The 13,864-nt window shown below is 42.7% G+C and overlaps 1 protein-coding gene across 5 annotated transcripts in view; it reads left to right on the forward strand.

The window, feature by feature from the left end:
- Positions 1 to 13,864, forward strand: part of opcml (opioid binding protein/cell adhesion molecule-like) — a 2,007,248-nt gene that overhangs the window by 1,502,623 nt on the left and 490,761 nt on the right. For all 5 annotated transcript variants that reach the window (XM_070894353.1, XM_070894355.1, XM_070894354.1 and 2 more), the window contains one exon: positions 8,342 to 8,467. In XM_070894353.1, coding sequence (XP_070750454.1) covers positions 8,342 to 8,467 — 126 coding nt within the window. The remainder of the gene's footprint in view (positions 1 to 8,341; positions 8,468 to 13,864) is intronic.

Consider the following 13,864-nt stretch of genomic DNA (forward strand, 5'->3'; position numbering starts at 1 on the left):
ACGTGTTTAAAATCATGAAGGCTTTAGATAGAGTAAATAAAGAGAAACACTATCCAATGGCTGATGGGTCGCTAACCATTTAAGGTGATTGGCAAACGAACTAGCGACAACATGAGGGGAGAACCTTTTTACGCAATGAGTGTCAGGATTTGCAATGCACTGCCTGATAGGATGGTGGATATAGATTCATAGAAACATAGAAAATAGGTGCAGGAGCAGACCATTCAATATGATCATGACTGATCATGCAACTTCAGTACCCCACTCCTGCCTTCTCTCCATACCCACTGATCCCTTTAGCCGTAAGGGCCACATCTAACTCCCTTTTGAATATATCCAACGAACTGGACTCAACAACTTTCCGTGGTAGAGAATTTCATTGGTTCACAATTCTCTGGGTGAAAAGGTTTCTTCTCATCTCGGTCCTATATGGCTTACCCCTTATCCTTCGACTGTGACCCTGTTTCTGGACTTCCCCAACATCAGGAACATTTTTCCTGCATCTAACCGGTCCAATCCCATCAGAATTTTATATGTTTCTATGAGATCCCCTCTCATTCTTCTAAATTCCAGTGAATATGAGCCTAGTTGATCCAGTCTTTCTTCATATGGCAGTCCTGCCATCCCAGGAATCAGTCTGGTGAACCTTCGCTGCACTCCCTCAATAGCAAGAATGTCCTTCTGCAGATTAGGAGACCAAAACTGCACACAATACTCAAGGTGTGGTCTCACCAAGGCCCTGTACAACTGCAGGAAGACCTCCGTGCTCTTATACTCAAATCCTCTTGCTATGAAGGCCAACATGCCATTTGCTTTCTTAACTGCCTGCTGTACCTGCATGTCTACTTTCAATGACTGATGTACCATGACATCCAGGTCTCGTTGCACCTCCCCTTTTACTAATCTGTCACCATTCAGATAATAATCTGCCTTCCTGTTTTTGCCACCAAAGTGGATAACCTCACACTTATCCACATTATACTGCATCTGCCATGTATTTTCCCACTCACCTAACCTGTCCAAGTCACCCTGCAGCCTCTTAGCATCCTCCTCACAGCTCACACTGCCACCCAGCTTCGTGTCATCCGCAAATTTGAAGATATTACATTCAATTCCTTTGTCTAAATTATTAATATATATTGTAAATAGCTGGGGTCCCAGCACTGCACCTTGTGGTACCCCACTAGTCACTGCCTGCCATTTTGAAAAGGATCCGTTTATTCCCACTCTTTGCTTCCTGTCTGCCAACCACTTCTCTATCCACTTCAATACATTACCCCCAATTCCATGTGCCTTAATTTTGCACACCGATCTCTTGTGTGGAACCTTGTCAAAAGCCTTTTGAAAGTCCAAATACACCACATCCACTGGTTCTCCCTTATCCACTCTACTGGAAACATCCTCAAAAAATTCCAGAAGATTTATCAAGCATGATTTCCCTTTCATAAATCCATGCTGACTTGGACCGATCCAGTCTCTGCTTTCCAAATGCACTGCTATTACAGCTTTAATGATTGATTCCAGCATTTTCCCTCCCTCCTTTTTTTAAAAAGTGGGGTTACATTAGCTACCCTCCAATCCATAGGAACTGGTCCAGAGTCCATGAAATGTTGGAAAATGATCACCAATGCATCTACTATTTCTAGGGCCACTTCCTTAAGTACTCTGGGCTGCAGACTATCAGGCCCTGGGGATTTATCGGCCTTCAATCCCATCAATTTCCCTAACACCATTTCCTGACTAATAAGGAGTGCCCTCAGTTCCTCCTTCTCGCTAGACCCTCGGTCCCCTAGTATTTTCGGGAGGTTATTCGTGTCTTCCTTCCTGAAGACAGAACCAAAGTATTTGTTTAATTGGTCTGCCATTTCCTTGTTCCCCATTATGAATTCACCTGATTCTGACTGCAAGGGACCTACATTAGTCTTCAATAATCTTTTTCTCTTCACATATCTATAGAAGCTTTTTCAGTCAGTTTTTATATTCCCTGCAAGCTTACTCTCATACTCTATTTTTCCCCTCCTTATTAAACCCTTAGTCCTCCTCTGCTGAATTCTAAATTTCTCCCATCCTCAGGTTTGCTGCTTTTTCTGGCCAATTTATATCCCTCTTCCTTGGATTTAACACTATCCCTAATTTCCCTTGTTAGCCATGGTTGAGCCACCTTCCCTGTTTTCAGTAGTAGCCTTCAAAAGAGAATTGTTAAATACTTGAAGGAGAAAAAAAAATTGCAGGGATATGGAGAAAGAGTGGGGTAGTTGGACTAACTGGTTGCTCTTCGAAAGAGCAGATAGGCTGAATGGCCACCTTCTAAGTTGTACTATTCTATGATTCTATAAGGGAGATGAGGCAAAGAATCAGAAGCACTTTGAGAGCAGAAGAACATAGCTGATTATTTTTGCAAAGGTTGAGGCACTCGTTCAAGCTTATATCAAAAAATTAATATCAAACACAATGACTTAACTTTATATGAAGCATGTCAGAACATCTTTATGGGGAGAGATGGCCACTGAGCAGGGAGGCACAGTTGGAGAGAGGCTTTTGAAGATGAGGAGAGAGAGAGAGAGAGAGAGAGATCACATGACAAAGTGTATATTTATGAGGGTGCCCCAGAGTATAGAAGCATTACAGTTAAAAGATCAGCCTCCGATATTGGAACAGAGAAGTGGGACACAAGCAGGTTTCTGGAATAATTGGATTGGAGGATGTGGGATTGGGTAAATGGCTGAAAGGCTGAAAATCTCCTTAATAAGGTGCAGTACGGTTATTTCTTTTCAATCTGTAGGATTTTTCCTACGGGTTTCAAACGCCAAAGTGTAGAAATTGCCCCCTGCCCAAAACGGGGCGCACGCACCCTGTTTCAATGTTTTTTTATCACAGCTGTGGTTGAGGTTGCCTCTTGAGCAAAATTCTGCTCTTTGTTGTTTTTTTAAATTCAGATCTGCAAGTCGCTCTTAATGGGGGCAATAATGTGACGATGGCACCACCTGAGGGGTGGAAGTTGGGGGTGGTGCGGAGTGACTGCTATAATGATGTCATCACGGCGCAGTGTCACCACGGCTCCCTCTTTCACTTAAAGGAGCGAGCCTCCGCAATTTTAAGATTTCAGCCCACTGGGCCACCAGGGAAGATTTCGGCCGGGGCAGCAGCCTGGTACTTGGGGTGCCAGGTTGGCTGCCCGGCTGAAACCGGGGGCATAATTGTTGGGCTGACATGGCAGTCACCCTGACAAAAAAAAGGCGGCAGCGGCTGTGCGTCCTCCCCTTTAACAGAAGCCGCACCACCATTGCAGAACGCCACAGCCTCACTGGACAACCGGGAAAAATCAGGTTTTGGCATCGCTGGGCAGGCCGAAGATTTTCCGAGAGGAATGTTGCCGTTGGGGGATTAGTTCAGCGGTGTGCATGGTGATGATGCACTGATTGGCAGCGGTGGGTGGGGGGGGAGGAAGGGGAAAATCAGGGCACCGCCAGGAAACCTCGGGAGGGCAATTGGGCTATCAGCGGCCATTCCACAAAAACTCGCGACCACTCCACTCCACAGCATGGCCGCCAACTTGTGGTGGTAACAGGCCTGATTGAGAGGGGCAATTTCAGCCCCCAAAGCTTATAACATCCCAGTTCAATACTAGTGAGTACAGGTTTAAAATATTAAACGAAACTACAAATTCTCCAGCTTACCAAGTTGACATTCAAATTTTGCAACATCTATGCCTCAATTTTGCCAATGACATACAATTAAAAATAAATTTAAACTTCACAATGTACATGCCCCTAACTTAACTGGTTATGCATAATGCCTCTCGCAATATATATATCCAAACTGGCTTACATGTAATCCTATGGGTGATCAGGCCAACTGGATTAAAACTTCCATTTTGTTCTGCCGGCCGGCTCACAGCTCCCTTAGATGCCTTTGGCTCAAGAGAAAGATCTGTCGTTTGTCTTCTGTCTTTTATAGTTCACCTCAAACTGGGCCCACATGATAGCCAGGTGTCCAGTTGTGTTTGGCCAGAGATAAAAAAAGACAGAGGAAACAGGGCTTAGTATGTAGTAAGCAAGGAAGTCTTCCTGTGCTGAATGGTATATATTTTAATGCAAGGAGTATAGCGAATAAGGCGGATGAACTAAGAGCACAGGAAACACTTGGGAGTATTACATTATAGCCATTACAGAAACATAGCTGAAAGAGGGGCAGATTTGGCAGATCAATATTGCTGGCAACAGGATTTTTAGGCAAGATAGAGAGGGGGATAAAAAGTTGTGGGGGTATGGGTTGCAATACTGATTAAAGAAACTATTACAGTGGAGAAGAGGGATGATCTGTTAGAGGGATCATCAAATGAGGCCATATGGGCCGAATTGAAAAATTAAAAAGGGGCGATCACACTGCTGGGCGTGTATTATAGACCCCCCAAACAGTGGGAGGGAGATAGAGGAGCAAATATGTGAGCAAATTGTTGTGAAGTCTAAAAACCATAAGCTAGCAATAGTAGGGGATTTTAACTATCCAAATATTGATTGGGACAAATTTAATGTGAAGGGTATAGAGGGTGCGGAATTCTTGAGATGCATTCAAGAGAACTTCTTTAGTCAGTATGTAGCAAGCCCGAGAGGAGGGCGGTCTTGGATTTAGTTTTGGGGAATGAAGCTGGGCAGGTTGAAGGGGTATTAATGGGGGAGCTCTTGGGTGCCAATGACCATAATTCAGTCAGATTCAAGTTGGTTATGGATAAGGACAATAGGTCTGGAGTAAAAGTTCCGAATTGGGGAAAAGCTAATTTTTGCTAAGTTAAGGAGTGATTTGGCCATAGTGGACTGTAAACAGCTACTGGTGGGAAAATCAGTGTCGTAACAGTGGGAGGCATTCAAGGAGAAGATCTGGAAGGCTCAGGCCAAGCATGTGCCCTTAAAGAAAAAGGCTGGGAAAAATAATTCTAGAGCCCCCTGGATGTCTCGGGACTTACAGGGGAGGATTAAGAAAAAAAGGGATGCTTATGTCACATCCCAACAGCTAAATACTTTAGAATTTTTAGAGGAATATAGAAAGTTAAGAGGCAAAAATAAAAAGGATATTTGGAATGCTAAGAGAGAACATGAGAAATTCTTGGCCAGTAAAATTAAGGAAAACCCAAAGCTGTTCTATAAATATATTAAGAGTAAGAGGGTAACTAAAGAAAGGATAGGGCCTATTAGAGACCATGAGGGTAATCGTTGTGTGGAGGTGGAAGATGTTGATAAGGTTCTTAACGAATACTTTGCATCTGTTTTCACAAAGAAAAGGCATAATGCAGATACTGCTATTGAGGAGGAGTGTGATATTCTGGATGAAATAAATAGAATGGGAGAGGAAATATTAAGGGGTTCAGCAGCTTTGAAAGTAGATGTCCCCCGGTCCGGATGAAATGCATCTCGGGCTGTTGAGCGAAGTAAAGGAGGAAATAGCAGAGGCCCTGACCATCATTTTCCAGTCCTCTTTGGATCTGGGCATGGTGCCGGCGGATTGGAGGACTGCTAATGTAGTACCCTTGTTTAAGAAGGGAGAAAGGGATAGGCCGAGTAATTACAGGCCTGTCAGCCTAACCTCAGTGGTGGAAAAATTATTGGAAAAATTCCTGAAAGACAGGATATATCTGCATTTGGAAAGGCAAGGATTAATTAGGGACAGTCAGCACGGATTTGTAAAGGGAAGATAGTGTTTGACTAATCTGATTGAATTTTTTGAGGAGCGAACTAAGAGGGTCGATGAGGGCAGTGCATACGATGTAGTATATATGGATTTTAGCAAGGCTTTTGATAAGGTCCCACATGGTAGACTGGTCATGAAGGTTAAAGCCCATGGAATACAGGGCAAAGTGTCAAGTTGGATCTAAAATTGACTTGGAGGTAGGAAGCAAAGGGTAATGATTGATGGATGTTTTTGTGACTGGAAGGATGTTTCCAGTGGGGTTCCACAGGGCTCAGTACTGGTCCCTTACTTTTTGTGGTATATATCAACGATTTAGATTTGAATATAGGGAGTATGATTAAGAAGTTTGCAGACGGTACTAAAATTGCCTGTGTGGTAGATAATGAAGAGGAAAGTCATGGGCTGCAGGAGGATATCAATCTACTGGTTAGGTGGGCAGAGCAGTGGCAAATGGAATTTAATTCAGGAGAAGTGTGAGGTGATGCACTTTGGGAGGGCGAATAAGGAAAGGGTATACACATTAAGCGATAGGCTACTTAATAGTGTAGATAAACAAAGGGACTTTGGAGTGCTTGTCCACAGATCCCTGAAAGTAGCAGGCCAGGTGAATAAGGTGGTTAAGAAGGCATACGGAATGCTTGCCTTTATTGGATGAGGCATAGAATATAAGAGCAGGGAGGTTATGCTTAAATTGTGTAATACTTTGGTTAGGACACAGCTTGAGTACTGTGTGCAGTTCTGGTCGCCGTATTATAGGAAGGACGTGATTGCATTCGAGAGGGTGCAAAGGAGATTTACTAGGATGCTGCCTGGAATGAAGAATCTTAGTTATGAGGATAGATTGGATAGGCTGGGTTTGTTCTCATTGGAACAGAGGAGTTTGAGAGGAGACCTCATCGAGCTGTACAAAATATTGAGAGGCCTGGACATAGTGGATAGTAATGGTCTATTTCCATTGGTGGAGGGGTCTTTTACGAGGGGGCATAGTTTTAGGTGGTTAGTGGAAGGTTTAGAGGGGATTTCAGGAGGGGCTTCTTTACGCAGAGGGTTGTGGGGATCTGGAACTCCCTGTCTGGAAGAGTGGTGGATGCAGAAACCCTCACCACTTTTAAGAGATGGTTGGATGGGCACTTAAAGTGCAGAAACCTGCAAGGTTACGGACCTAGAGCTGGTAATTGGGATTAAACTGGATGACCTTTTGTTGGACGATGCAGATATAATGGTAAGTACTGCAGGGAATAGAATACGGTCAGGGTGATCTCCTGGACTAGTGTCGATCGCCTGGATCGGTTGGAGAGGAATTTTCCCAGATTTTTTCTCCCTAAATTGGCCTTGGTTTTTTCCTCTCCCAGGAAATCACATGGCTCCAGTTGGGGTGGAGTGTAGAAGATTTCAGTATAAGGGGTGTCACAGTTGTGTGAGGCGGACTGGTTGGGCAGGGTGCTCTTTGCCTTTCCGTCATTGTTCATAGGTTTATATGTAACCTTTAGGGCTGCTGACCAAGGGCCGTGCGGCTCTTTGTCGGCCGGTGCTGTAAATTTCTATGTTTTCTATGTTTCGATAACTTGACCCTTTCGCTGATTGGCCAACTTGAATGTCACTCAATGTCCCTTCCTGTTTCGATTCAAACTTTACTCAGTTCTGTCTGTGTCTGAATTCAGATTTCCTCTCCCATTCCCTAAATCTGATGATTGTTCGTCTCTCACAGCTTTCAATTCACAGGCTGTGGCACCGCTGGCCAGGCCAGCCTTTATTGCCCATGCCTAATTGCCCTTCAGAATGTTGTGTTGAGCTGCCTTCTTCAACTGCTGCAGTCTGTGTGGTGAAGCTATTTCCCCCATTGCTGTTAGATAAGGAGTTCCAGGATTTTGACCCAGCGACAATGAAGGCATGGCGATATAGTTCCATGTCAGGATGGTGTGTGACCTGGAGGGGAACTTCAAGGTGGTGATGTTCCCATACTTTTGCCCTTCTCGGTGGTAGAAGTCACGGGTTTAGGAGGTTATGGAGGGATTTGAAAATAAAAATGAGCATCTTGAACTCAACTCACTGTGGCATGGTGGAAGTGGACGATGTCAGGGTGATTGCTGTCCAGCACTTGTTGCAGGACATGGGCTATAAAATTCCATAATAACTGATGTGTGTGAAGGATGAAGACAGGGAAACAGATGAGAAGAGCATTATCTGGCTTTCATTTCATTTATATTTCTCCAATGAATCTGTATCAGAGCTTGGTGGAAGTCTTAATGTGATGCCAAGTGTAATTTTCTTGTTTTGCAGAAGCCAGGTTCTTGTGTCCTGTGGGGGGTGGCATTCACTCAGAGACTGGAAATTAAACCTTTTTTTGTAACTCCGATATTTCTTCACATTTGGATGTTGAATTAAGATTCAGGATGTTGAACTGTTTCTAGAAATTGCATATTTTTTGTGAGCTTACATACATTGTACACTGATTGAGTTCTTTTTCTGAAACTCAAGCGGAGATGAAGCTGGTTTTGAAATATATCGCATTTGCTTGATACATTCTTACAGTGAGGAATGTTCTGTGAGATAATGTCTTTTCAGCATACAAACAAAATTATTCTCAAAGAAAGAAATCAAATGAATTTTCATATCCTAGTATTAAAACCAATCCTTCTGTGTTTGCTTCCCTCAGTTCCACCAAAAATTGTCAACATCTCCAGCAGTGTCTCTGTGAACGAGGGCAGCAATGTGACTCTTCTGTGCCTCGCTATTGGACGGCCAGAGCCCACCGTGACATGGCGCCACCTTTCTCCATTAGGTAAGGGGGTTTTCTTTGTGTAACCATGATTGACAGAGATCTACTGCAAAAGGACAGCAGTGAGCTGTGGAAGGGAAAAGTATGACTTAACAAAATAACTTTGCTCCCATCCATGGCAGGAGTCGCTTATTACTGATGGGTGATATGAACATAAGAAGCTTGTTAATGTAATTTACAAAGAATTTGCAGTTTATAGAGTTAATGAAAGAACCAATTTAACATTGAAAGGTGCTCCAGAAATCTTTCTTGTAAAATCCTGGAATAAGTATTGTAGGAGCATTGCAAAAGCATTTAAATTATTGTTTTACTTTGTTTGTGAATTTATTGTTCTTACACTTATGTATTTAGCTTGTGTTAGTTTGTTGATTGGCAGAGGAGACTCAAATCTGCTGCATTAGCATGAAGGGTATCTGACTGGCCTTCAGTCTTCAGCAAACAGAGCATGTGGTATAAGTGAATCTTGGCTGTATTATGTTAATATGCTCTGTATTGATGTGTTATACATTACAACTGTCCATATTAATCCAAGTAAAACATGTTTTGCAATGGCACAATGTATTGGTTGTCCAATGTGATGTGAAATGGGTTGGTAGGATATAGGTCTTTGGCCTGCAGCTTGTCATATTATGAGCTCCTAACTGTGACTGTGCAACTGATGATGACATTGATCAAGAACTCAGCCTTCCTCACAGGAAGAGAAAAGCAACAAGTGGTCCATGCCAGAGCGAGCTTGCATAATTCCACGTGGCTCAAGAATGGCAGCAACGGATCCTAATGTTGGTCACCTCTCAGCTGTCTAATTATCTAAGTTATGTGCGCGGATAATTAAAACTCAGCAATATTTCTACCACTTTCCTTGATTTCACGTTCCCTGAGGCACTCATTTCCATTGTCCTCTGGTTTTACAACCTTCTTTCTCTGTGGATCTAGCCTCCAGTTAGGGCCTTATATTGGTAAGGGAATACTCTGGAGGGAACAGATAGAGCAAATCTGCATCTTAGCATCATCATTATCATCATCATCATAGGCGGTCCCTCGAACGAGGATGACTTGCTTCCACTTGGGTTCACAGATGTTTCAATGAAGGAACCGATATTCCAGTCCTGAACTCCAATTGGAGGGGTGGAAGATATCTGTGTGTGGATTTTTTTAACGTGTGGCGACTGTTGCACATCAGCCACCACACAGGTCTTTATCCAGTGCCAAGGGTTAACCAGGATGACTGGAGACCTGCTCTGCTGCACGGACCTAGTATGTGCACATATCGTAGTGTGGGCTGACCCGTGCTGCCCCTGGGCCCTCGCACCCTCATTCGCCGCACCTTCGCCACAAACATTCGCCACACCTCCGCCACAATCAAAGAGAGATTGTTGTAAAAGCACTTCACAGGCATTTCACCGGAGTACTAGCAGCAGCATTTTGTAGCACCATTTTAACCAGTTGTAAAACAAAGAAAGTAGTTTGTGTTGTCACTGACCTGTCAAATATTTGTTGCTGCCAATGTGAACTAGTCACTCATAATGTTTTAGTGCAACAGAGGTGAGTGACAGGAGGATTATTTTGTGGTTTGGTTGTTGTTAACTATAATTCATTATTACGCAATATGCGTTTTGTTTGTGCTGTGGAAATACTTAGCAAGTGTGTGTCTGTATTATTTATGACTTCACATGAAAGCAGTTACTGCCCCAGGGTCAGGTGCATGTTTTTGCTGCAGTCCATTAGTTTGTCTCAAATAATCCTGAGATACGCATCCTAATATGAGAATAAATCACCAAAAGTAGTGGAGCCACTTCACATTGAACATTGAGAAGAAGTCAGCAATACACATTGAAGTTGTGCAAGATCAGAAATTCAGATATATCTGAGCACTTGGTTAATAAATTAAAAATTCAAGAAGGACAATTCATTGAGTGCACGACTTCAGAATGAATCATTTATTTTACTTGGTATCAGATTGGAAGACTGAAAGGCGTTAGCAATCCTTTAAAACATAAATTGGTATGCGTTGTGCCCGTTTTCCAGGCATGGTTCAGGCAGTTGGGCAGGTTTGCCTCACTATCAATTCTCCTGTGGCCACAAACTCAAGTGAGGTTGCTGATAATTTTACAAAAATCTTTCTGAGGAGCCCAGAGAAGCAACATTACTCCCCCCCCCGCGCCCCCCCCCCCCCACCCCCGTCCCTCCAACTCCACAGTCCTGGTGATAATACACCTCCCCCCCACACCCCATTTCCCCATCACCCACTTCAACCTTCCTCCAGGAACTTACCTGAGGGCCACTGTCAGCCAGGCAGGCAGCCCAAAATCAATCCTAGAGCTGGGAGAGCTGCCTGAAGGGACAAACCGACGACAACAGCTTGTCCAGAATATGTAGCTGATCCCAATTTTAGGCTGGCCTCAATGTCCGGGCGTGCACCAAATCTGGGCCCAAAAACAGGATCAAATTAATTTCTACCCCATTGTCTTTTAACTTTAAACATTGTGAATTAGCAGTGTAGTTGGATTGCCTTCTGTTTATTCCCTTATTGACTGAAACCTGCATTTAGCTTTGAATTAAATGCTTGACAGATAGGCCTGCACTCCACTTATGTTTCAGCAAAGTGCTTGCTTGATAGAAGAAATCTATATTTTGTTTGTGACTGCTCTCTTATTTTATGCAGTCCTATATGTCTGATATATTTAAAAATACAAATTAAAGAATGTTCAAGCTTTGTTACGATTATAATTCAACTAATTTATTGGGTCTCTTGGCTATTGTACAACACCTTGTGGATGCGACTTTGTCAAGGGATGACTTGCAATCCAAATATTCAAAGCACAAATGTAAGACACTTCCTGTACTCCATTTTGTCTATTCTGTTCCCCTTCTGCTCTCTTTCTTTCCCCCAGTTTTCTTCCCTCCTTTTGAAAGTGCAAACTCATATTGGGATATTGTGCCTTGGGTCTCATCCACCCTCATACTTCTACCATTCTGCAAATGATCGTTCTGCAGGTGTGTGGCTATTTATTGAGTCTTTAGGCTATTTAACTATGGGGGAAGCGCAGATGAATAAGTTCCTTTTTGACTCTGTGGATACATTTGCATAATTTTGCTGATCAGGATCGGGAACCCAGGCTAATTGTTTTTCCATTCCAGCTCAAGGACATTGTGACCTCCCTTACTACTGCTCCAGATACAGCCTTATCATCAAATCTTGTACTGTCATGGTCTACATGGCTCAGTTCCACATTAGGCACTTACCAATTTGGCCGATGTGAGGAGTCCGGAATACAAATCACTTTTAAAATTGACCGGGGAACTCCATGACACCTCTTTCTGCCAAAAATTCAAACACAGTCTGCACATAGTGCCTTCTTGTATACTTTCACCTCTATTATAAGTACTTGTGTACTGCTTATTATCATATTTTACCATTTTTCTACGGAAAGGATTTGGGAAAAAAGTGTTATTTTTAATACTGCATTTCTGTGTGAGCAATGTGTATTCTCACAAGTTTAAATAAAACATACCCAGCCAAAAGATGGCTAATAACGTTAAACGGAAATTTTACCCAGCGACTAATCAATAAATAATTTCGTAGCTTGTCTAACTAATCGGAAAACAGCTCTCGCCTATTGTGTTTGAAAGCACTTTGATCTCTGCCTATGAAGCTGCGGGTAAAAAGAGAGACACAGACATCAAAAAGGCAGTCTACCATTTGCAACAGAGAGACTTTTAAGGCAGTAAGACCCCAGAAGAGGCAGGATCAATAAGCAAGACAATCCACTGTACTGAGGTAGTATGTTATTTTTATGTTATTCCGTGGAAATGAATTGCATCCATTGAACTGTGAATCTCTGTACATTCACCTTCCTGTGGAATAAAGCCTCTTAATGATTCAACTCAACCCTCATTTCATCTACTGGTAACTAGATCTGTCTTTGGAGAAATTGAGGAAGTACATGTGTGATAGACATGAGGACCTGATCCAAGGCACTAGGGGATGCTTTTGTTTATCTTGGGGTATGCAGTCCTACTGGTAGATACAAGGCAGTGCGAATCAACTCACAAAGAACCTTATTATATTTGGAACTTGAAGTTTGTGTGCGTATATTGTATGTATATAGATAAATCAAATCAGTTGTTCTTAAACTAAATCTACTGACAATGCTGAACATTTTTAAGCAAGGGGAGAAATAAAAACCCAAGGGACTAAAACTACTGTAATCACTATGTGTAGCAATTTCTTAAAAAACATTTTTGAATGCATTTATTATAATGAATGTTTCTTGGATGCATTATGTAGGCTGTAATCTAATATTAGACTTTGGGTGATTAACTCCCTTGTCGTCTGCACTTGTTCATAGTTGAAGCTGTAAGAATGGTGTGATAAATTCCAGTATGAATAGATAGTTTGTCTATTTTAAATCTTGATTTACAAGTTATGAGTCTGAGGCGATCATGCTGAGTCCATAGAGCATTCTGCTTGGGCCACACCTTTTGGTTGTCAAAGTACAATGGAAACAGTCAAACCCTAAACTCTGCAAAGAAGAGCTACAAATCTGATCCCTCGTGTCATTCTACCGAATTATGATGAAAAGCTATAATAATATTTTTCAGTCTTGAAATTATGTGAAGAAGGCAGAACCTTAGTTATGTAAAAAAAAATAATTCCTGGCATGTGGGCATTGCTAGCAAAGCCAGCATTTATTGCCCAACCGTAATTGCCCTTGAGAAGATGGTGGTGAGCTGCCTTCTTGAACCGCTGTAGTCCATGTGGTGAAGGTACTCAGATAGAGCTATTCAGGAGGGAGTTCCAGGATTTTGGTCCAACGACGATGAAGGAACAGTGATATATTTCCAAGTCACGATGATGTGTAATTTGGAGGGGAACTTGACGGTGATGGTGTTCCCATGCACCCGCTACTCTTGTTCTTCTAGATGGTCAAGCTCACGGGTTTGGGTTGTCAAAAAAGCCTTGGTGATGGTACACCTAATAGATGGTACACACTGCAGCCACGGTGCACCAGTGGTGGAGGGAGTGAATGTTTAAGGTGGTGAATGGCATGCCAATCAAATGGGCTGCTTTGTCCTGAATGGTGTATTTATGGTGCTGGTTCAGTTAGGTTTCTGGTCAATGGTGACCACCCCCCAGGATGTTGATGATGAGGATTCTGTGATGGTAATGCAGTTGAATGTCAAGGGATGGTGGTTAGACTCTCGCTTGATGGAGATAGTATTTACCTGACACTTGTGTGGCACGAGTGATACTTGCTACTTATCAGCGCAAGCCTGAATGTCATCCAAGCTTACTGCATGCGGGCATGATTGCTTCATTATCTGAAGAGTTGTGAATGGAACTGAACACTGAACAATCAGCGAACATTCCCACTTCTGACCTTATAATGGAGGTAAGAT

Source organism: Pristiophorus japonicus, chromosome 11 (assembly GCF_044704955.1).
Source record: "Pristiophorus japonicus isolate sPriJap1 chromosome 11, sPriJap1.hap1, whole genome shotgun sequence".
In the NCBI taxonomy this organism is placed as follows: Eukaryota; Metazoa; Chordata; class Chondrichthyes; family Pristiophoridae; genus Pristiophorus; species Pristiophorus japonicus.